This window comes from Bradysia coprophila, assembly GCF_014529535.1.
Source record: "Bradysia coprophila strain Holo2 chromosome IV unlocalized genomic scaffold, BU_Bcop_v1 contig_5, whole genome shotgun sequence".
NCBI classification, from domain to species: domain Eukaryota; kingdom Metazoa; phylum Arthropoda; class Insecta; order Diptera; family Sciaridae; genus Bradysia; species Bradysia coprophila.
Window position 1 is genome coordinate 8,096,439 of NW_023503374.1, and position 25,548 is coordinate 8,121,986.

General features: G+C 35.1%; 1 protein-coding gene across 4 annotated transcripts; it reads left to right on the forward strand.

Annotated features, from left to right (window-relative positions):
• The first annotated feature begins 7,082 nt into the window (after nt 1-7,082).
• On the forward strand, nt 7,083-25,426 carry LOC119071632 (receptor-type guanylate cyclase Gyc76C-like). 4 transcript variants are annotated; one of them, XM_037176591.1, is made up of 19 exons: nt 7,118-7,323; nt 8,740-8,836; nt 18,732-18,972; nt 19,043-19,240; nt 19,312-19,377; nt 19,444-19,653; nt 19,723-19,877; nt 19,943-20,162; nt 20,238-20,409; nt 21,152-21,312; nt 21,572-21,865; nt 21,938-22,270; nt 22,357-22,522; nt 22,594-22,903; nt 22,965-23,193; nt 23,429-23,593; nt 23,662-23,794; nt 23,858-24,232; nt 24,288-25,426. In XM_037176591.1, the coding sequence occupies exons 3-19, from the start codon at nt 18,781-18,783 to the stop codon at nt 25,109-25,111; spliced, it is 4,203 nt and encodes a 1,400-aa protein (XP_037032486.1). In that variant the 5' UTR covers nt 7,118-7,323; nt 8,740-8,836; nt 18,732-18,780; the 3' UTR covers nt 25,112-25,426. The 4 variants fall into 4 exon arrangements, with proteins under 4 accessions (XP_037032487.1, XP_037032486.1, XP_037032485.1 ...); XM_037176592.1 differs by lacking the exon at nt 8,740-8,836 and having other exon boundaries at nt 7,083-7,172; XM_037176590.1 differs by lacking the exon at nt 8,740-8,836.
• Nucleotides 25,427-25,548: the final 122 nt, after the last annotated feature.

Here is a 25,548-nt window from a genome sequence, read left to right on the forward strand (position 1 = left end):
ATAATGGATGCAATTTTGAAGGAAATATGAATCTTCTTTCCCCGTACAACTGCTGGCCCAATCTGTTTGATTTTTTTTCCATATCCTTGTCCAATTCAAAGGCCGGAAGTTCTTTTTCAATGTCCCCTACGTCTTCTTTTCAGCTTTATTCATTTTATGATTTAAAAAATGCCTTGGTGGGCACTTGGTTGATCTGGTACTGTATTGTGTCTACTATAAATTCTCTGCAAATTTGATTTATATTCGGATTTAAAAAAGGCAAACTAAAATCTCCTTTTTTTGTATAATGGTATACGCCGCAATAACCCACAACTAAAATAGCTATCTCAGACGAATGGTATATAGAATGCAGAAAAATGCTAATGAGGAAGAGCCTTCGTCCAAAAAATTTAATAATAAAAATAAATTGGCCATGGCATGGAAATGGCTTCCCTTTCTTCAACGCATGTACAAAAGAAAATGTTAATTTCTCCGAAGATTGTGTGTCAGTATTATAAGGATTGACTCACCAATCAACATTCCAATTTGTTAACATATGGAATTCGATGTTGATTTTTCTATTTTTGTGATCATTTTTTTTTTGCTTTATAAATTCCGTTCGGAACAGGTTAACAAACTCTTAGTGTTCAATCGACTGGCATTGGCGCATTGGTATCTGAAATTAATTTAATGTATCCGCAATAAACAAATCTCCTGAAAAATTAATATTTACCCAAATGCATAAATTTATCTTATAAAAATATATATTTAAACTCTCGCATAAACGAGAAAAAGAATGCGGTAACGCACGTTGCAAATATAAACCAAATATGCAATCAAATAAACTACACGAGTTTAATGTGTATGTTCTTCTTGATATGTTGAGATTTAACCAGAATGATGGACCGTAATAATTTAAAAAAAAACTTTTTTCTTTATGAATTGATATGCTTCCTGACAACTACCTGTGACCGGCAAATTATTTTTACGCAAGAAACTGCATCATAAAACAGAATCAACGAAATGTTGCATTTTATACACGTAAAGAAATGATATGCACAGGTCTCGTTAATTATATATGTTGGCCCTGACATCCAAAAAATTAAATAAACGGCGGATTTTTTTTTTACTTATAAACTTAAGCGCACAGCTGTTGAATATCTATGCACTTCGTTCATTTATATATGTATGAGTTATGCAAAAATACATTTTATGCGTAAAGCAGGTATCGATATAATATGCGATGAGGTAATTGCATGTGTACACGTTTCAAATGCACTGGTTGTTTATTTTATATATAAATATTCTGTTCTAATTCCATCAACTTAATTTCGATAGTAAAACCGAAAAACAAAAATAATCACACCAACAACAACAGCTACTTTAAATACAACCAACTAAATGTAGCGCGAAAACATTAATTAAAAAGACGTTTCATTGGGTACGACTTTTCGCAAACAATTATTATTATCAATTTCAAAGTAACGCACCACAGTGTTTCAGTTACATTTTAAATTCAAATGCAATCAAATAAGACACCTGCAATTTTTTTTCTTTTTAATTTTTAAACTCAATTATTTCAATTGCATATATTTTGTAATTCACTTTTATTTCGACCGACCGACCGACCGTATTTAATTTTCAATGGAAATTGAAATTTACTTTTAAACTCTTTTTTTAAATACAATTCGTTCGAACCAATTTTCACGTCAACGACACTTTACGCAGAGAAAAAGTTAACCATTCCCGGCAAGCAACTTTTTACGACTGAAGCTGAAAGTTGAACTGAATCATTGAACAACCTGACTGATGAATGGCAAAAAACATTCTACAAACAGTGTGTATGAATGGCAAAAAAAAAGTAATGTTGGATCACTATACTGCTATATATACCGTCGGTATTTCTAAGAGATGTCGTTCATACATCGAAGTTCGAAAAAGCTTATTCGCACTGTAAATGAATTAGGCTTGGTTGAATGAAGAAGTGACTTCAATTTCTTCATAATTGTCTACTATATCTCTATGTGCCTTCATAGTAAAGACACAACAGAAATCGAAAAAGCTTGTTGGTTTGATGAAACTTTCGAGGAAACTTCACGTATAAAGATTGATAGTGTTGTGTGGTTGTGTCTTTACCAATTTAGGAAGTTTAGAATGGCATTACAATACAAACTGTTCGTTTTTATTGACGATCTTTAGTCAGTCCAAACAAATTTCACGGACGGCTGTGTTATCTGTTATTGACAGCGATGAAAAAATATGCGATGAGGTCTGGCTTCGGCTGTCACTTATATACTAGAATGTATGTTAAAGGCAATCTAGTAAAAGGTTTGGTATATATCTGTCGCAAAAGGCTTTAAATGAAGTAGAAGATTCGATAATCAAGATGCATAAAGAAGGTTAGTTTCATCTGTTGGTTTGTCATCTCGAATTATATAAACAAGTTCATCGATAGTTTCTCTTGTTTCTTACGCATATTTTTTGTTTTCAATAGGCTGACCTAAACAGCCCCGCTTCATCGAGGCTTTTTAGGCTGACCTAATGTGATTTTTCTCTACACAAATCTGCCGGGCCACTATTGTTTCAACAAATACAGGTTTGCGATTATTTTTTATTTACGGTATGCCCGATATCTAGATAGACGACTTGACGACATACGATAAACCTGGGATTTCCACAGCGTCAATAAATGAACTTTGTCTTTTAATTCGTCTAAATTCTACAACATTCAATTCAATTTCGGTCAACAATTTCATTATATCAACCGTATAACAGAAACTTCTGTGCCAATAGGTCCTCGGTTCATTTAAATCAAATTGTTTATTTTTTTTTTCAGGGAATTACCAAAACCAACATTTTAATGTCGAGCACTCAAAGGAACATGAGAAACTATTTTATGTTGCGTGGTTTTAAGAACATTTTTCTGTTTCGCTGCATGTGGTCAGCGATATAAAATTATATGTTTTCATTTGTGCGTAATTGATAAAACTTTATCGATGTAACCGTTACAGCATTGTTCTGATATATTTTTAAGAGCTTGGCCTTGTATGTAACAATGGGATGCTAGATGTTCGTAACAAAGTGAAAGTTATGTTTACTCAATATAATTACGATTTAAAGTAATGGTCAATTTCATCTTAATGGTTCAAGTTACATGGATGTGTGCTTCTGCCATGCTAATATAATCAGATGAACTGTATTTAGCGTTTTACAGACAGCTATATGCTATATCATTTGCTTATCAGAACGACGATTATAATGCTAACGTCTGGCAATATGCAATCGTTGTCTTTTATAGTAAAATGTATATTAAAACGAATTAAGTGAAATATTCTATTTCAGCCAGTTGAAGGTATTAATGATGGCAATTAGGACACGTCACATATATTCAAGAATTTTATTTCCGACACTTCTCACAGCATTTTCCAAAATTTCTTTAAGAAAATGTAAAGATGTGGAAGAAGGATACGGTCATTTCAACATGAAATTTGCATTTTGCAGCTATTTCATCTGCTATAGACGAAGACGAAAAAAATAAGCAAGGAGCCCCTTACACCTTACAAAATTCACGTTAAAGTTAATGAAGTAAAAGATTTTCAAAATTTGTGTGTCGACCTGTTGAAAATAGTTAGCAATAGAAGTAATAGACTCGATTTTTGTTCTGATGACATATTTGCAGCTGTAGTCTGTGGTGTAAAGAAAGAAAAAGTTCGAAACATTGGAAGAGACGTTTGTGTAAGTGTGGGTTTTGCGCATTGAACGAGTGAATATTGGTAAATTTTCATAGTCCTAATTTATTCTGACTCTTAATCTCTGAGTATCGGCTTTCGGATATAGTTCGGAAAATAAGGAAGAAGAAAATTAGTCCAAAATTGATAGCTATTGTTACATCACCAACATTTTCTTCAACCAAAGGTTTTTTGTTCGATTTTAGTATCCATCATAGAGAGGCTTGGATTTCACTGTTGTGTATTTATCATCATCTGGATACGAGATATCAAATTACTTCACTACTGGTACAATGATGTCGAAATGGCAAATAGGTTCTCGGCTTCGCCTCGACCCAGTTCCCATTTCTCGAACATAAAATACCCTTTACAGTTCTTGTAGCATAAATAACTACTACTCGTCAAAAATTAAACAATTTTGACCTGTCAAAAATCAATTTTCCTAATAGACATTTAATACGACAAAAAATATCAAGGCTTTAAAACAAGAATAGACCGGGTATAAGCCTGGTGAGGTCTTTTTTCTTTCTCTCAATTTTTTCTGGAGCTACCAACGACCATACACGTGAGTTAAAAGCAAGCAGGAAGAATAGTTTCATCAGTATATATCCAGCTGTTGAACAGTGAACACCTCTACCACCTTTCTATTAGTTTGGTAGTTAACTTCCAAGCTGGTATTCAACTACCTGTTTGATAGTTAACTACCAAATTATCGGATTATAAATAAGCAAGTGGCCTGAATAATTTCATCAGTCGGAGTGCAGCTCTCAAACAGTAAACATCTCCACCAATTATCTGTCAACTTGGTAGTCAACTACCAATTTGGTATACTATTTGGTATATAAATTACGTTTGGTAGTCAATAATAATCTTGGTATTCAGCTGACAACTACCAAATTTTCGAATTGCAATGTTAACTGTGAGCTATCGGTTATCAGATAACAGATAATTATTATTTGCCTGGTGTTGATTTGCTCATAGTGGCTTTGCAATTTTGAATATCAATCCAACTACCAGCTACCAGCTACCAAAACTACCAACTTCCAAAACGACCAACTACCAAATTTTCTATTTATAAATAGTCGAGCAAGTAGAATCATTTCGTCAATCGGTGCTTAGTTCTTGAACAGTAAACATCTCTGTCGAAAATTACGTTTGGTAGTCAATAATAATCTTGGTAGTCAGCTACCAACTACCAAATTTTAGAATTGCAATGTCAACTGTGAGCTATCGGTTATCAGATAATTTTTATTTGCCTGGGGTTGATTTGCTCATAGCGGCTTTGCAATTTGAAATATCAATCCAACTTAACTACAGACTTTCTTAAATATCGAATACCAAAACTACCAACTACCAAAACTACCGACTTCCAAGTTTGTGGAACAGACACATGGGCAGATGAAGTGTCCACAATAGGGTTTTTTCTAAAAGAAAAAAGACCTAAAAATCGCGCGTTCTGCCTAAATCTCCCTTTGCCAAATAAAAAGTCTCGAGGACCTATATTATAGATGAACTTTAGCCAATGTCGTCTGAAGAGAATGATTTTACAAGTAATTTCGATAAGCATCCAAATTGGAAGCTTGCACTTTGTGAAAAGCTGAAAGTTGCATAAGTGACAAATTTTCTTGGCAAACTAATAACTGCACAAATTAAATAGAACAAGGCTCTAACCACTTTAACTCCTACTTAAATGCAGCACCACATGCATTCATTTCAATAAATATGTTTCTCCGATGGTTTATTTCACTTGGAGATTTTGTTCCTGTATTTCAAAGTTCAACTGAAATTCTCCGATTAACGTCATAAATGCTGTACGCTCTCGTTTTACAAAAGCAAATAGACAACAAAATAAACAGATATCACACTGGTATGATTTTATCGGACTGAAAATGTGTGTAAAAAAAAACATCATCCACATACTGTCGTCGTTCTGAAAATAATACATTTCGTTATTTTGAAGTATCCGCAATAAAGATAGAAAGCCATCAAAATGTGTGCGCCTATAATACCAATTTTAGTTTATCTAAAAGCATCAAGATAATCTATCTAATACACCCTTTTTATTACACCCCTCCATTCTTTGTGCCAATACTGCATTGTTATATGTCTCATTTTGTGAATTAATTTGTTGGCAACTGGGTCATTCTTGTAGTCAATACAGATAAATTTAAAGTTATTCCCAATTACTTTTTACAGCGCGAGATCTTATTCAGTAAAAAATAATCAAAATTCAATCCACTTTTCACGATTGTTTCGGTTCAAGCTTTACCTACAATCGAAACGGTAATACGATTTTAATGTCTTCTGATCTTCTGAACACCAAACAATATAGAGTAGAACGGAGAACTGGCCTGTCCTAATTTGCATCGCATGATCGTGACTGTTTCGAAGATTTCGTTAAATTATAAATCTATTCATCGCATGTTCCACCTAAAATCCAACCCTTGTTTGAAAGTTTTTCCACAGATACACTTATCAATATGTGCAAATTATTCATTCACAAATTTTCAGAAATGAAAACATTCGTTCAATGTTAACCTTTTTTACACACATATACCACATTATCTATACACGACAATATTTTTGAATTTTATACTCATTTTTTCCTCCGCCTCTCCAAAAGTGAAATTACTTTTGCATTGACTAAGGTATGGACGGTTGACACTTAAAAGTATAAAAGTGAATAATATTCACTCGCTGCATGAATTTATACCAACGTTGCCGAAAAGAATCGCAGCAGAAGCCGTTGTAGCGTTGTTGCCCGTTGTTGCCGAAACCTATAACATTCAGGAAATTCAAAAACGATTCCAATCAACGCACTTCAAGCAAAAGTGCTTCGAGTGATAATAGCTGCCAAACAGAGTACTATTTTGTATGAAAACAATTTCCAGATTTTTTTACAGTACCACGATTTGTTTGATACACTGTCACGTTTCAGTATCTATTTACAGTTTGTACCGCTCATGATTGAAGTGCGTTGTTCCTATTACAATTTCTGACAGTTTCAAAAAATCGTCAAAAAAAAAAAATTCGTAGACAGTACAAGATTTATTTGATAGGAAGTTGGATCAATGTCAATTCCAAAAAATTGTCCAAATTCGTATGCTTCTTGGCAAAAATTTGGTTGCAAAATATTTTACCAAAAGAAAGGTTATTAAAGGACCGATACATTAGACGAAGCGACTATTACTTTAGCTCTAATAAAAATTTATGAAGAGACAAAAAAAACGAGTTCTATATTATACCAATCAAACTGAGTTGTATGTTGTTATATACCGACTTGTTGCTTAATGCTTAATCACTCTGATGGCACTAGTATAATATACTCGAGTTATTTGTTCTTTTACCATTCTCTGTAGTTGACATTCCGCATTATATTTATACATACGAAAACACGATTACAAAAATAATACGATTCAGTTAGTTGTTTTTCGGACCCGTACCCGTTAAAACGTGTTTTTGTGGGTGCGTTTCGTGAGTTGAAAATTATAAGAGAAGAAGAAGAAAAAAATAAGAAAAAAAAATTGAAAGAAAAAACATTGTTGATAATAGCAATAATGAAGAGTATAGTTCAATCCCAATACACATAATATTCTAATGGACAGATATATCTGATGTGAGATGAGTTTTTTTTTACTTTAAAGAAAGAAAAAATTTGTATTTTTCGAACAATTATATTTTTAAGTCAAAGTGTTCGGAACGTGTGTTTTTTGTTATTTGATTTCTATTGAGCTGAGTATGGTGATTCGATTGAATAATATAAAATATATCGGAAATGTAGGGCTATTAAGTAGAAATATCAACAACAAAATGTATGATGGTTACACTTAAATGTGTATGAAAAACGTTAACAGAAAATGAAATAAGAAATTATTGGCAATTTTGAAGCGCAATAATGGTGGTTCTCGGTTGAAGATAATAGAGCGACCTCATCTTTTTCTTATTCTGTTTAAATCAGTGCACATCCGAATGATCCAACTGAGTTGTTGGGACATTTAAAAACTTATTAAAAGTCGTCTTTAAATTATGTAAAGAAAATGATTTTTTTTTTCTCGTTCAATTCCATTTCGCTGTGTTGGTAGACTTAATTTTAACATTTTGAATTTTATAGAGAATATAGAGAAAAATATCTGAAAGATAAAATGTATACAAACCAATACGCATATATATGTACATATATATGAACACTTATCATGAATGTATGAATAAAATATGAACATGACTTTAAAAGACTTATCAGTGTGTGGAGGCACAAGACACTCTGAAGTTAGTACAAAATTGGTTCTGTCAAAAAAGCCAAGAAAATTTCGTTCATTGTATTAAAAGAACAAAAAATTATTTTGACGATTAATTGTTGTTCATAAAATTGTGTGGATTTGTTTGGAGATTATAAAATTCACATCATTCATAATGTTTGTCGCATCGAAATAAATATTTAAAAAAAATTGTAACATCGCGAACCGCTTGACATTTTTTTTATTGTAATTTTCTAACCGAGAAGGTTCAGAGTTATATCGATGAGCAAATAGATCATTTCAATCTTCGCGTTAAGTAGGTATAATCTACCGAGCGTTTATTAACCACTAAAATGAAAATTTTTCTTCCATTTTTTTCTTCTTCTTTTTAATTTAAAGAATTCTTTATGACTCTACCCAAAGCTAATTTGTTTGCACATATAATATTGCAGTAGTGTTAATTACGAGTTTTATTTATTTGATGATTATATATGCGTATTGGAGAGTAAATTTCATTTAATTGTATTTTCAAATACGAAAATAATACCAGAATATATATAATACTACCCATGCACACGAAAAATTTGTTTTAGATAATCGTAACATTTATATATTATTTTTAACGCTCACACAAACAAGCTCTTCTCTTTTTCTGTGGACGGAGTCTCTTCAATAACAGAGTTTTTGAATTGAAGAAGAAGAAGAAGAATAAGAAAAACATCTTCATGTGAATGTGTACGATCACCTTTTTTTCTTCCACACATAAAAATTTTGTTTGACATCTGTTTTACTATCAGTGATTTAGAAACTATATGAAAACTGTTGAATGTTTGGGGTATATACATTGTAAGCTCGTGACATAATGAATTACTTTCCAGGTTTTACTTGTTGTAGGTACGTGTTTCACCTTAAAAATACAATTTCAAAACAATTATAATATACCAAAAAAAAAATGAGAAGTGAAATAAAACAAAAAATTTTATTTATAGATTATTGTCACCGAAATATTATATATAGCTAAATGTTTGATAAATACACAAATAATATTAACTCGGTTGAAGAGCGGAAGTATAACAAGAAATACTTGAAAATTCCTTGAAAAATAACGAACGCTCAAATGATCGCTAAATAAAAATAATCGACAGCTTTTAGTGTGTTGACTATTCGCAGTTCGATTATGAGTTTGTTTTTTTTGTTGTTAAAATACTTCTTTTTTTTTTATTGCATATTTCAGGTTTCATCCACAATGTTTTCTTGTTATGTTCGATTGTGAGGGGGTAACAACTATGTATGTTTTCTTCTTGATTTTGTTAATAATTTTAAAAAAATCGAGGAAAACACAAATAATTGTTATCCCCGTTGTTCGATTGAAGTTAAGACTTAGAAGTAAATCCCTTTTTCTTGTTTAATTATCGAATTCGAAAACCATTTGACTTTGAGTCACAGGCCTCCAACATATGCTCTTCAAACATAAATACGTGAATCTTCGGTAAATAAAATAACTAGAGTGAAGATTCAGGACACGTTAATAAACTAGGTCCCACCTGTTGGGTGGGGCAGATCCCTTGACTGTTTGTCTGAGCTTCTCAATCTTATTTTTATTGACAATGATTTTTTGATTTATAAAAGGCCCCGGTAAAAAATGGTGTATGTAGTCGTGTGAATTGCGGCCCTCGCTTCGCCCATTAATTTTGGTTCTGTTTATTCGGTTTTGATTACAAGGCAAAATCAAATAACAAGACTCCAGATCGTTTTAACAAATAGTAGAAAACGCTTCTTTTGAGAACTACTCCCACATTGTTAGAACCTAACCTCAGGAATTAATTCCATTTTCCACCAAACATTTTTTTTTAAATCGGTTAAGAATTACTCCAGTTGTCGTGTTAACAAAAATCCCAAAAATCGGAGAAGGCTTCTTTCGAGAACTACTCCCAAATGGTTGAACCGATGTCACCCATTTTCGAACTTGACCTGGTGATTTCAATACTCCGTCAAATAAAAGAAAGTTTTTGAAAATCGATTGAACTTTGCTCCAGTTATCGTGTTAACATAGATCAGAAAAGGCTTCTTTCGAGAACTACTAACAGATGGTTGAACCGATACCGCCCATTTTCGAACTTGACCTGAGGATTTCAATACTTCATCGAATAAAAAAAGGTTACTCAAGTTATCGTGTTAACAAGGAGCAGAAAATTGTTACATTTAACGTTTTTTAATCACATTTCCATACATTTTTAATCGAAATCGATCAATGTTCAAATACTTCTCCAATATATTTCGGCTATCATATTCGATGAAATTGTATACGTGCAATACTGTATAAAAGTTGTCGCTTCCATCACTTGCATTCGAAAGGGTTGCTGACTTCGTTTTTTGCGTTGAAGGAAAAATTGAACTTAGTCGAGATGTCCGCTTTTTGCGTTGAAGGAAAAATTGAACTTAGTACCAATGAAATATCAAATGTTAAACGGTAGAACTCAGAATTCGATACATTATCATTGCATTTCGCATTGAACAATACTTTTTGCCCATTTCTTTTACATACTGTTTCGACTACGTTTAGAACTTATTATGATTTGAATAAGTTACACTAACCTGGACAAATATATACCCAATATACCATTGATCTTTTGCCATACTCTCAGCCCCTGAAAATGGTCAAATTTCGACATTCAGCTGACGTTACGCTATCCTTAGAGGCCTGAAGAAATTAATTTTTGTGTGGTTGGTCTTATACGATTCCTATATAATCGTTGATCCCTAAACGTATCCCAATGGCTGACACTATTTCAAAAGCACCTGCAAAAAACGTGACTGCTCTAGGAAAGCAAAAATAAAAACTCAACAGATTGTATTCATATTGAAACCTGGACCAGGTTACCTGGTATATACAGAGGCCAAAGAGAAGCAATTTGTTCAGTCATTTTGAAATTACTCAAAATCTATCACCTTCAACGTGCCATTTTTTGATCATATGAAAACGCGGCCGTTTTGAATCTTTCGTCACATTAGCCTAAATATGCCTCAACTTGCGACAATATCTTCTTAAATTTTCATATTTTTATGGAAACGTTTCTGGTAAAAATTTTAAATTGCCCTTCGACGTGGGATACCTGTACTCACTCATTTTCATCAATAAAACGACAATGTTTGATAATCGAAATTAGCGACCTCTTCAACAATCAAGTTTTTTTTTCTCGATCGCCTGAGGCATTTTTAAATTTATGTTCACACGTGTCGTTAACTATTCAAACATTTTAAGAAAATCCTTGAGCATATAAACATTCCAAAAATAGAAATTTCCCTTGCGGCAATGGTTTATGAAGATGTCATAATGTTTGTATGTAATCTCATAATTTTTTTTTTTTAGATTAAAACTGACTAAACGACAAAATGCACGGTTGATTAAACGAAATAGATAAAATGTTCAGTCGTTCTTATTTAATGATACCGACGTGCACGTAATCGATTTCTAATCTGAACTTGCAACTTGTTGCCATTCAACTTTGCTAAATTCTTCACTAAGAGTTAGGTGCAGCGAAAGTTTACGATCCACTTAGAAGATTACCTATACAGTCCCGAGAGTGTTAGTTTTCCATTTGTACTCGAACATCATGTATTTACTCAACTATTTCAATCCCTCATTGAATGTTTTGGTATTATATCGGTAATCGTTAAAAAATTTATATTCTACGACTGCTGTGAATCGTCATATTATTTATCAGCTGCATTTAACGTTAATTCACCTCAATCTTCTTTTATCAGTTAAGCCTCTCGTTCCGTCATCTATATAATTTTCAAAGCTTTGCTGAATGAGTAGAACTTTGTAACTTCGTTCAAGTAAAAACGATTCTAGACTTTTGTATAATGTGACTCGGCTCTGTTGTGGAAAATTGAAACCAGGTGGTTTTGTACTGTTTTCCAGGTGGCTTGTATCTATCTTTAACGCTAACATTGTTCCCATCAATTTTTTCAATTCAAATCATTATTTAACTTCATTCTTCACGCAACCTCAACAGTCTACTTAAAAGCGAATAAGTGTCATATTTATTTAACTTGCTCTTCATTTAACTCAACCTCAACATTCGACGTAAAAATGCGATATTACTCAGATTCTTTTAATAAAAAGCTCAAACCGCGAATTCAATTTTGTGGTATTGTGGCTTGCTACCCATTCGGTAAATTGTATGCCATTACATAATTCATATATAGGTACGAATAAATTCTAAAAAAAAACTTATTTGGTTACTGTGTCTTTGATTTGTGTTGGTAACGAATTACACATGAAATCATCTGAATTTAAATTTATGAGATGTTTGATGTTTACATCTTTTTAGCGATGAAAATTTCATTTATATTTACAATAGATCCGGTAGATTTTAAAATAAAATTCAGAGCAGCATATTGAATCCATCACAAAAAATCACTTAAAATTAGATGGATCGATGCTATAATTTCATTCATGAAAGCTTTGATTACATGAAAACGAAGAGATTTTGTTTGAACCAATGAGTTCGCAAGCAAATAAATTTTCTGAATTTATAGAAAATCAGTGCAAAATTCTGTTAAATCTTACACATGATATGAAATATCTGGTCTGCGTAGTGCGTATGGCTTGAAATTTAGAAATTGTTTTTACGTTTTGTTTGTCGCCTGATTTTCCTCTAATTCCAAATGGATTTTGAAAATTCTACTATTTTGACACTAAATGCTATCGTTTTGGAAGTTTATGACTTTATCTCTACTCGAAATGTTTGGCTGGAGTTCGAAAAAGGTTAAATGGTTTGGAATAGGCGGAATGGCGGTGTGGATACCAAATTCAGATGAGATTTACTCGATTTTTGTGCAAAAAACACTTAGGGCCGAGTAACGACCTTTGAGCCCTCCCAACAAGCCCACGTTGCAACTTACCCAAAAACAATGTTCAACAACTTTGTTCTACTCGTCAATACCTTTCATTTGATATATCACAAACAGCTATTGCGTGCGTATTTCGGTAGATACCGTCGAAAGACGGAAAAACACCTATAGGGCCCTAGCTCTAAAAGGGCCGGCCCTACTATGCCCATTTTCGAAATTGACCTTACTTTTGTCCATACCAATCGGAAAAAAAAGAATTTTGAAAAAAGGTTGTGATTTACTCAAGCTAGAGGGGTCACGGACGGACGGACATTTTTTTATTGAGGATTCGTCATCTATGAACATAACCAAATGCTTTGCCCTTACTGTCTGCTTCCAATTCGACGTGTTACAAACGGCATATTAATCTTATAAGCCCCCAGTACTTCGTACGGGGCTAAAAATAATCAATTTACAATTGATGTCAACCAAATTTGTGTCTAAGTTTACTTCAGCTGTTTTACCCGAAGGCGAATATTTGTAAATTTCGTTGACATAGGATTTAAAAAAAAAATCCTTTGAGGATTTTCAATGGTTTTCTGAGGATTTTATTAACCGCGATAAACGTAACTCGTTTATCGTGCTTGTATTTTCAAGTATTTCCATAATTTTTGTTGATTTTCTTTTCAAATTTTGAGGATTTTCTTTTGTTTTCCGAGAATTTTCGTCGAATTTGAGGAATTTTCAAAAATTTTCAAAGGTTTATTATATCAGTTGACAGTAGGTTCTATAGTTTACCCCACTCAGCATCATAATATGCAAACATTTGCAAACCTTAGATGCCTCTGTGGCATAAAACGTTGTATGCAACTCGATGCAAAGTCAGTACCGGACTGGATCGAAAAAGCCCATCGGGGGCTTCATGCAACTCAATTTTAAAAGGCCCACAATTTAAAAATTCTCATACAAAAATCCAAAAGGCCCATCGGGAATCCCCCGAATTCACCGTATGGCCAGTCCGGGCCTGTGCAAAGTACTTTATTAGGCTCACGACATCATGTTAGGGGCTATTCAAATAGTGCGCACGCTGTTTAGTTGCGATATTTGAGTACCCCTGCCCCCTTTGCACGCCTTTGCACGTTTTTCAAAACCCCTCCACTAAAAGTGTGCACGAATTTCGTGTTTTCTGAAAAACGTTCGAAAGTCGACCAGAAAGGCGGAAAAAAACGAGTCTTTTCAATTTTCAATTCCAGCGTTTCTGTGACAGTAAATTCCACGAAGCGGCGTAAAATACACCGATGTCTGAAAATATATGTATGCAGTTGAAAATGTGGCATACGTACTCACATGAAATGGAAACACTTGTAGTTCGTCAGAATCGCCGTCTACCGATGTCGATTTTCCAACTGACCGATTTTTTTTAACGAAATTTTCAGAATTGAACAATGAGTCAATAATTAATCTGAAAAATACAGAGAGCGTGCAATAATTATTTTTCGTTCATTTAATCGTTTGGTGAGAGCTGTCAAATTTCACTGAGATTTAACTTTTCCAAGGCTTTCCAACCTTGAACGTACAGTAATTCTTCGATAACTGGTGCATTTTTGATAGTTTTAACAAAGCTACTCATATTGCCGACATAGGTAGAGGAGAGAGATACATAGATAGTGAACTTTGACAGTTTTAACTGAACCAAAAACAATTACTGTACGCTCTCTAAATGTAATAACATTTGAGAACGAAAGTAAATTGCTGAACGGCTTAATGAAACTTGTCATTATCCTCTTGACGATTCACCAGTGAACCTTATCGAATAATTGCGGTACGCGCTCACAGTTTGGTCATATCAATGAAACGTAAACTCTCTTCATCTCGTAGCTCCGCATTACCACTTCAGACTAGGTCTAATTTTCGCGTTTACTGAGGTATAATGAACTTTGCAAAATTTCTACAGCTAAAAGAAGGCCTAGTTTGAAGCGGAAAAGCGGAGCTACGAGATAGAGAGAGTTTCTGTTAAAGAATAACTCAAAATTGAAAAGTGACACTAAAATAATTTTTCGTAAAAAGAGTGCGCGCTCCCCCCTTCAGGTGCGTGCGCACTATTTGAATGGCCCCTTATAATTACACATCTATAGTCTAATAACGTACTTTGCACCTCCATTGTATAAATAACTATTATCTTCCTGTCGATTTACCAGCTGGTCCACTCACACAAATACGTAGACACAATACATAGATTCTACGAGTTTCATAGTCACACGCATGTGCGTTGTGCTCCCTTAGACAGTAATTTGGTCGTCTTTAACTGTAGTTTTTAATTCTACTTTGAATCAGAGAATTTTTCACGTATAAACAGAATTTTCGTTGACTGTAGAGTTCGAATAGGAAAGTATTTTTTGTTTGGGATATGAAACGTTTATGCCGAATCATAATTGTTCGACATTTAGAGATCTATGGAAGAAAATTATTGGATTAGGACCGTTCTAAGCTATATATATTGTTTTCAAAATTTCACTTCTGTCTGCTAAAAATGTTTTCAAATATTTTCTTTTCATTTTTGTCATTCATCATGGTCATACATTCGAAATTCGTATACAAAACAATAGATTCACTGTAAAGTCAAGTGCACATGAACATTACGAACATCTATTTTCGTTTTGTTTTTGATAGAATGGGTCTGGCATTTTTTCTTATTTAAGTGGTTTTATACCACCGCACTGCTAAACAAATTCAAATGAATATTCCTTTGTACTTATGCCTTCTAATTCTACATTCAACGCGCATTAATACCAATAATTTTATCGACGAATAATGTCATTGTCAAAACTCAAAAGAATCGACCGTTTCTAGCGTCATATTATTTACGCTGATTTACGATCACTTAAAGTACCAATAATTTCCCATTCATTGAGACAGCAAAATAATAACAGCCGTGCCCCTTTTATTAAAACATCATTAGCTCGTTCATTGTAACAAAAAACGTAAAAAAAAGGAAAAAAAACTCTTTTCGTCGTTGGAAGAAAAATACAATTTCGAATCCTTGCAATAATTGTACTTAACCTACACACAGTAAATACAAATTGTGCGGTGTTAGTTCAAGAACGAAATGTTGTTTAGAGGCGATTTTGTCGAAAGAATTATTCAAATGTGTTTAACCGAAATCCATTAATGTCCGGTCATATAGTAAATTAAATTTGTACCGTTTAGTCCACCACAAGTGAACGCGGTAAATTTATTCAAATTCGATTTTATTTATAAATTTTCTTTTTAATGGTACAACGTTCAAACGCCAAGCATCCGACGATGTGAATGAATTATGACACCTATAAAAAGGTGTAAAGCTTTCTGTTCTATGCAAATTTATGCAAATTTTGTATCTCACATTTTATTTTTAGATGCGTGTACAAAATAATCCTGTTAACCGCTGATTTAATTTAAATTACAGTTCGAGGAAATTAACCGAATAAGTCAAGGCTGATAACGTTTTGAATTGAAGTTGTAGTGATTCTTCCTCCGATTCGGTGGTACCTAAGGTTTTTTTCCTTCTTACATTCTGTCAATATTAACGTCCGTAATACAAAATCTCTTTTCATGTAAATCTAGTACTTCTCTTACATAAATAATATTAATTTGTGGTTTAAAGCATAGCACTGCTATAGGAGAATTATGTTTAGAAACTAAGAAGAAATGTAATAGAGTTTTCCCATATTTTACTACATTCTGTCATAAAATTACTGCTGTCACTGCGCTTATTTTACGATGTGAACTAACTTCATATGGTGACATTTGTTCTGCAATGACAAATGTGAAGTTGGTTCACATGAAAATAAGCCGCAGAGAATAAAGTACTATGAAAAAAATGTGGCGCCTCTACAGGCCAACCCACTTGTCCCATAGATCATTGTCAATGTCGTTTGAGATATCAAATGAGCTGTCATTTTCACAAAGCTAACCACAATGTTACACAAATTTTTATGGCGCTGTCATTGTTTAGATTTGTGAAATTGACAACTCATTCGACACTATTTTGAGAGAAGAAACCGTTATTTGACACTGATCTATTAAGATTAACATAGATAATATTCGGAGGCTAATGAAATCATATTAGGCTCTATGTTTATTTTGTAAACAATCTCAAGGGGTAGCTCTGATCGCTAAAGCCTCCCCATGTGACACTTGTTATCAATGGCATAATCAATTAGTAATAAGGATTCTGAGACTTCCGAGGCTTTGGAAAATCAAAGACAGAAGAATTTTCGTACATTTTGAAATATAACTTGAGTTTTCTGTGAAGTATAAACTAGTTTGAGCATAGCATTGCCTCTAGCACGAACAATTCATTGACAAGGGGCAAATTTGGAGGCTCCAGTCATAGGCTTAGGATTCTTTGTATTGTATGTTTTAACTCATATAACGAAAACAAGTCATCTATCTCTACAGAGCATATGGCGATTGCATCAGCCTCCAAATATTTTCTGGGTTTATGTTGTCTGGGTTCTCATGCTAGGAGCAGTGCTGTGGTTTGAGTTTATAAATTTTCATAATATTCGGAGCACTCTAACTCTAAATTTTCTCTATGTTAGGGCTTATAAGTTTGACTGCTATGGTATGTTCCGCATTAAAATCCGTATTAGGTTAACAGATTCATGGACTTATTTACACACGTATTTTAGTTTGAGCCACTTTAGTTTGAGGAACCACGTCGAAAACATATAACTTTTGCTTTTGTCTTCTACTCGGTCGTGTTTGCAGCATAAGTTACTAATAAAGTTCTATGTTAACTTGCTACGGACGAATCAATGTTTATAGATTATGATATAAAGCTGAATGTTTGTTTGTGTAGGACACAAGACCAAACGGTTTAGAGATTTATTAGGATGCGGCATACTGGCTACCAAGCAAAAGTGGAGAAAAATTAGGAATTTTTAAACCGATGGACAAAAAAAAATTTGACGAGAAAAAGTTATGGAAACGAATTGATTGTAAATGAATCAACTTCAGAACCTATCCTAAGATCCAATGAAATTTTGGCATAAGTTTGTTTGGCCCTGAGCAAACCGGGATTACTCCAATAGTTTTATATAAAAGAGTCTAAACCAATTCAAGGAAAACTGTTCTGATTGCCTTCTTCTTAGAAATATTGTAAATGTCGATGAGTTCATATTTTCAACATACGATTTCCCTTACGCATATATATACGTTTCTGTGTTGGATACACGTAATATTCAGTTCATCCATTCATCTGAACTTCGATTAAATTTTTATCTTTGAAATAATATTCCCGGAATTATATCCCCTGTCAGTTTCAGCGAAAACAAGTTACTTTTATGTAATAGTGAATGAAACGTTCCTCTGTATAGAATAAGATTAATTGGTACAAGTCTTACGTAAAGGTACAACTAATTATCCGATGTGTAATGCATTTTATGTTAAATAAACGATCCGTTGAACGGAACGATTATGAAATAAATCCGAGTGACGTAGATTTGTACTGTACAATGTACATAGACCGTGGGTTTTATTATCTTCTTTTATCTACTTTATTAACATCGATGCAAGTTTGGTATAAAAGCAAGAAAGAAAAACTTTTCGCGATTTCAAGATGAAATTGATTCCATACATTCCATATCACTCACTGAAGAAGTCATAGAAATTTACCAAAAATATAACTAATTAGATGGGGACATTTGATGTATACTCACTTTTTGGCAGTTCAGTCTATTTGCTTGAACGCAAATAGGTCGGTTGTATTTGAGTGAACCAATAAATTGGATAAAATTTCCAATGACAGACGATTGTCCTTGAACAGAATAATTCCAATACGTTGTGTAAGGTTCTGAAGTAATATGTGCAACGAAGCTTCCTCAAAGAACGCATGCGAATAAACGTTTCTAAAACAAAACGTTTTTCTTTTGACTGTTCCAATATATGTCTCCATTTCTCATTCCAGATAAATTCATTTGAAGGAGTCTCGCCGCACGGTCCCGTTTCCAGGGGCCATGAGGCGTTGGCCTTCACAGATGTTTCTACTGCTCTCTGTGGTGGCAGCTTTAACATTTTATCGGATTGTTTCGGCCAATTTACACAACAGAACGACATTGACCATTGGATACTTGACTGCGATAAAGGGCGATCTGAAAGACAAACAGGGACTGGCCATTTCCGGAGCATTAACACTAGCTCTGGACGAAGTAAATAGATTAATGTAAAAATGGTTATTTGAACGACCAAAGTTGTTGAATTTTCAAATTCCGATTACAGATCAACAATGATCCAAATGTATTGCCAGACGTACAATTAGCCTTGAGATGGAATGATACGCGTGGGGATACGGTCATAGCGACACGGGCTATGACTGAGATGATTTGTGATGGTGTGTCGTCGTTTTTCGGCCCGGAAGGTCCATGCTATGTTGAAGCTATTGTATCGCAAAGTCGAAATATTCCAATGTTGTCCTATGTAAGCTGAACACCCCATTACCTAACGGTTCTTTTAGTCGTTCTGATCATTTTGTTATGTTTTTATGTTAGAAATGTTCCGATTACAAAGCTTCGGTTATACCAACATTTGCCAGAACTGAACCGCCAGATACGCAAGTAATTTTCTCTTGAAATTGACGATCGTAGTGCATGTCACGAGCACAAACCTTTCTGAAATTTCAGGTTACCAAATCAGTTATCTCGTTACTAACCTACTACGGCTGGAAGAAATTTTCCATTGTACATGAAGAGGTGTGGACCACTGTCGCAAATTCATTGAAGCACCAGGCTGAATTGAAAAACATTTCCGTCAATCACTGTGAAAAGGTTCAGGACACCCATACATGTTGTGAGAACAATTTAGACTGCTGTGGAAGTGCATACTTGTATGGGGTATGAAATTAGTTTGAAAATGTTGTAAGACGACCACTCACAACGTTTTTTTTTGATCTTTTTCTTAAGATTATCCAACGCACCATGAACCGAACCAGAATCTATGTCTTTCTTGGATCATCAAATGTTCTCGTTGACATGATGACACTGATGGATTCGCTGCAACTGTTTTCGAATGGTGAATACATGGTCATATTTGTGGATATGGCCACATATTCGACGAGGTAATATTTGACCGGTCATATATAGCCCATTCTTCCGGTGTTAAATAATGATTTTCATTTTACAGAGAAGCGTCGCGATATTTATTTAAAGTTCAGACGGTGAATGAGATGAAGTCATGTGTGGCCGATATGGAGAAGATAAAGAAAAGAGCTCGCAGCTTGCTTGTTGTTGTATCAACGCCTCCCACTGAAAACTACGGAAGCTTTACAGCCAAAGTGAACGAGTACAATGACAAAGAACCGTTCAACTTTCACACACCGACCATCTTTCGTGACTACGAAAAGGTATGGATGAGTACTTGTAGCCATTTGACCTTGAAAAGTAGCGTGTTGTTAAGGAGGATAAAAAATCATTTTCAGTTTGTGTCCATCAATGCGGCATATTTGTACGATTCCGTGAAATTATACGCTTGGGCTCTCGATAAGTTACTGAGAAGTGATACACGACCACTTACATCCGATGTGGTTTACGATATTGCTAGCAATGGAACCAGGATTATCGAGACTATAATCAACAATCGAACGTACAAGAGTAAGTGCATGAGTGACAAATTGAATCGAAACATTCGAAGCATGTTAAAGAAGACCCGCCTGAAATCTAATAATCTTAAACAGTTCAGGTAAGTCTCGCCTATCAGGTGCGACCTGATTTACCTGAACTGTTTACCATTTTCACATTTAAGAAGGTCAAGGCTAGGTGCAGGGTAAGACCAACGGATACCTAAGTTGTTCCGAAATTTATTCTAATTTTCACACAAATTGCAAAGTGCTTCTGAGTGTCTTGAAACTATAGATACTTCGATGAGCCGCGATAGAAATTTAGATTTTTGAAAGACTTCTTTTGCTTAAGTCAACGAAAGTTCTTTCACGTCTACACTTATTACATTTACAATTTCCATAAAAAAAAACATGAAAATCCAACCAGCGATAAAGCGAACAACGAGAGAGTGTGACGGTAGTATTTTCGCGTTTATTTCGGAATAAACTACTTTGGAATCCTAGCCACTAACCCTAAAAGTTAAGCCATCGCTTGCTGAATCTCAGACAATTTGTTTATACGTGAGGTTAGCCCAGGTATACTATATACTATACAGTCGATTAGAATTATGTCATGGAAAATCGTATCCACTCTTAGTATATGTATTGACGACTTTCAGACCTGCATCAATCCTAGATAGATTCTTGAACGATTTTTAAGGTCTCTCTTGCCCCTTGCTGCAAAATTTTGAAATTTATTTGTTACAAAAAAAAAAAATTGTTTCGTTTTTCCATAGGTGTTACCGGATCGATGATTAAAATAGATTCCTACGGTGATTCAGAAGGCAATTTCTCCGTGTTAGCGCTGAAGCAACATCCTAGTACGCTCCGAGAAAATATTACATGTGAATATACAATGTTACCAGTTGCTTACTTTCAACAAGGAGAGACATTGCCAGTGAGTGAGTCGTGGTTTAGTTTTTGCATTGATACATTTCCCATAACGTAAAAGAAAACAGCCAGTTGGAGTCTTTTGAAAAAGAGCCGGTTAAGTTGTGGCTCCTATATTTTTGAGAAAATTGTCTCCTTCAATTATCCCACAATGATTTCCATAATCCTAAAAAAAAAAACTGCGTCCAACTTCTAAATAGTCTGCTCTTTCACCAATTTCTTCGAAAACACATCAATGGTCCGACTAACATCTATCCATTCCACAGGAATATAAAATCATAAATGCATCGGTACGAATTGACTGGCCCGGTTCTGAAAAGCCGTCCGATCAGCCGGTTTGTGGTTTCCTAAACGAAGCCTGTCCGAAGGATAGTGCACACTTAACATCGATAGTTGTGGCCGGTGTGTTAGGTTTGGTTCTGTTTTGTGCTTGTGTGATAGCGATGAGCATTTACCGGAAATGGAAAATTGAACAGGAAATCGAAGGTTTGTTGTGGAAAATCAATCCACACGAAATCAAAGGATATTTCGGCAATGACATCATTTCGTCGCCGAGTAAGGTAAATCCATTGGATTGAGTGTAGAACTGTAGCGACGTTTGCTGTAACCAAATTCATTTTATTCAATCTCAGCTCAGCCTCATCAGCGCTGCATCATTCGGATCGAATCGTTCCAATCAAGTGTTTACAACAACTGGCAAATTTAGAGGTGTGGTCGTCCGTATAAAAGAATTGAAATTTACCCGCAAGAAAGACATTTCACGTGATATTATGAAAGAAATGCGATTATTAAGAGAACTGCGACAAGATAATATAAATAGTTTTATTGGCGCATGCATTGAGCCATTCAGAACATTACTAGTCACTGATTACTGTGCGAAAGGGAGCCTGTATGATATAATTGAGAATGAAGACATAAAATTGGACGATTTGTTTATTGCCTCACTAATTCATGATTTGATTAAGGTAAGTGCATTGAATGCATGCATACCACATGCATTACAGCTACTCAGGATCTTAATGATCGTTTGTTTTCTGGGTCCTTTTAACAGGGAATGATCTACATTCATGATTCAGCGTTGTATTTTCATGGGAATTTAAAATCCTCAAATTGTGTTGTGACGTCACGATGGATGCTTCAAGTGACTGATTTCGGTTTAAATGATTTGCGCCATTGTGCTGAAAACGAGTCCATTGGCGAACATCAATATTATAGAAGTGAGTGGCACCGACTAGCTCCCAGGGCATGAACGTGAGTCTAACATTTTAATTTCTTTTCGATTGTTTAGGTCAATTTTGGAAAGCACCAGAACTACTAAGAAATCCAAATATTTACGGTTCGCCGAAGGCAGACGTGTACGCTTTTGCTATAATTTTGTTCGAAGTTATCGGCAGAAAGGGTCCATTCGGCCAGATCGGCTACGAGCCGAAAGAAATTATCGAACTTGTGAAACAGATTCCAGAAGGCGATGAGGAACCTTTTCGGCCCGATATCGAATACATTTTGGAGTCGGGAAATTGTGCCGACTACATTGTAAATTGTATGAAAGAGTGTTGGGATGAGAATCCAGAAGTGCGTCCAGACTTTACAACGATCAGGTGATATTGAGAATGAAGATGATTGATTTTGGCTTTGTAACAAAATGATTCGTTTCACCAGAGGGCGCTTGAAGAAAATGCGAGGCGGCAAATCAAAGAACATCATGGATCAAATGATGGAAATGATGGAGAAATACGCCAATAACTTAGAAGACGTTGTAAACGACAGAACGAGACTATTGTGCGAAGAGAAGAAGAAAACGGAAGACTTATTGCACCGAATGTTGCCGCAGAGTGTGGCTGAAAGCTTAACTAGAGGCCATGGGGTTGAACCTGTCTCATATAATTCGGTAAGTAATTCGACACAGCCTCACCTGGCTGAAAGTATAATATGAAGGTCTAATGTACGTATGGTTTCGTGCGGTTTCGTTAACGGCCAGACACAATTACTGAAAAAATACCTTCATAAGGTCTGTAACAATGCTCAGAATAGAATCGCCTAAGAAATGGAAGTGTATAATACCGGCTGATCCGATGGAGGACGTGATTCTCATGTCAATTTCTTACCGCTCTATCATCTTTCAGGTTACTATTTACTTCAGCGATATCGTTGGTTTTACAGCAATGTCTGCTGAGAGCACACCGCTGCAAGTGGTTAACTTTCTCAACGATCTGTACACAGTGTTCGATCGGATTATCAAAGGTTATGACGTTTACAAGGTCGAAACGATTGGCGATGCGTACATGGTCGTAAGTGCTAAATTGAATTGGAGTTCATTTTACGGATTTACTTTAATGCATCCGAATGTCTGTTGCAGGTATCTGGTCTACCCATTCAGAATGGGGATCGTCATGTGGGTGAAATAGCATCCATGTCGTTAGACCTATTATTAGCTGTTAGGAAACATAAAATATCACATCGGCCAAATGAGACGCTTAAACTGCGAATAGGTAACATCGCCGGTTGAATATGAATATTTCGGCCATTCGAAATTAACCGATATTTGTGTATAGGAATGCATACTGGTCCAGTCGTGGCTGGAGTAGTTGGTTTGACGATGCCGCGATTCTGTTTGTTCGGCGATACTGTGAATACGGCGTCAAGAATGGAAAGCAACGGTGAAGCATTGAAAATTCATATATCGGAGCAATGTAAAGCAGCTCTGGATCGCATTGGCGGCTATGTTACCGAAAGTAGAGGACGTATCCAGTTGAAGGGGAAGGGAGAAGTAGTAACGTACTGGCTAACTGGGGCTACTGAGAAGGCTGTGCAAAGAAGAGAAGTTGATGTACGCGATCTACCTCCACCCCTATTTTGTAGGCCCAGACGAAGTCCAAAGCTAAATTGTGATTCAAGACAACCAAGTTTTATTGGCGCACCATACTTTGGTAAATTCGATTTGATTTCGGTAAACGAGAACTTTTGCCAATGATTTCTCATTAGGTGGTGGAGTCGGTGGTGGAACTGGCAGTCGTAGACAGTCCAGTGTACCACGACCAGAAGCAGAAAGTACGTACAGTCTTCAGGGATCACTGCATGCACAAAAAAATTCACCTCGACCTAGTCATAGAAAGCTCGACCGTTCGCCATTGTATTTAAATAACGGATCGAACAATGTCCTCTGTCAATCCGATCTGGATCATTTCGAACTGAACAGAAAACCGTTAGCAATGGTACGACCACGTCAAATCCTTAGTTCGCTTAAATCGAACGAAGAATTGCCATCACTCCGCGATCCGAATAGTAATTTACGCGAAAGTAAATCATTGGATCGATTCCCGAGCCAGCTGCGAAAGCGACACGACGCAAAAGTGCCAACCAAAATGCAGAAATTAAGTTCCCGGTCGTTGGATTGCGGTGTGGCGATGATTGTGAGCGAAAATGCAAATTTCGAGCCCAAACTCAGTAGAAAAATTTCGTCCAAACACCTCAACAACAACTGTAACGGTTCGATAGCGATGGAAGATCCAAAGTGTCCGTTACTGTTGCGCCAGGGATCGTTGAATAGTCCGCACGACGACAGTATGTTACAGCAAACGAAGCGATGGCGTTCGTTGGAAACGGTTGGCGGTGATGAGGATGTGGAGAATAAAAAATCGTTCACCAGAAATTCGATCAAATCGTGGCTGGTGGGATTTTTTCAAAGCAACGGGTTAAGATCTAGCAATTCGTCGTTACGGAAAGTGGGTGTTGTACAAAATACAGTCAAAGAATTAGCTGGATTCAGTGAGCTACCTTCCTCACCTGAAAATGAAAGCATTGTCTAAATCGATCAATTTTTATCCTTAATGACAAAAAACAAATCACAAAAGAAAGAAAAAAACAAACAAAATAGAATCGAATGAATCTGTCACTGTAGCTTTTACAATTTAAATGTACGTGTAGGTAGTTATTAAAAGAAAAAAGAGAAAAGAACAAGAAAACAAAAATCTTCATTTTATTAGACACTAAAAGAAAAGAAAAGAAAAATGATTTATCTTACCTGCAATTTGTATATTGTAAACTATAAACTATAATTGTTGTCGAAGAGAGTCATATTGAATTACAAATGAAAAATGTTTAATAATATTTTATGAACAAATTTTAAGGAAATGTTGTTTCATTTGGGGTTTTAAGTGCGATCCACGAATCTTTACAAACCGCATGCACATCAGTCCCTTAAAGGCCACACAGTGCGGTTGAATGAATTTTAACTGAGCATTTC

Excerpts from the sequence above, each read along its gene's own strand:
- LOC119071632 (XM_037176592.1), top strand. The coding sequence starts at position 18,781 with ATGAGGCGTTGGCCTTCACAGATGTTTCTACTGCTCTCTGTGGTGGCA. Across the intron at positions 20,163-20,237 it reads TCTTTCGTGACTACGAAAAG|TTTGTGTCCATCAATGCGGC; the intron begins GTATGGATGAGT and ends AATCATTTTCAG. Across the intron at positions 21,866-21,937 it reads TCATTTCGTCGCCGAGTAAG|CTCAGCCTCATCAGCGCTGC; the intron begins GTAAATCCATTG and ends ATTCAATCTCAG.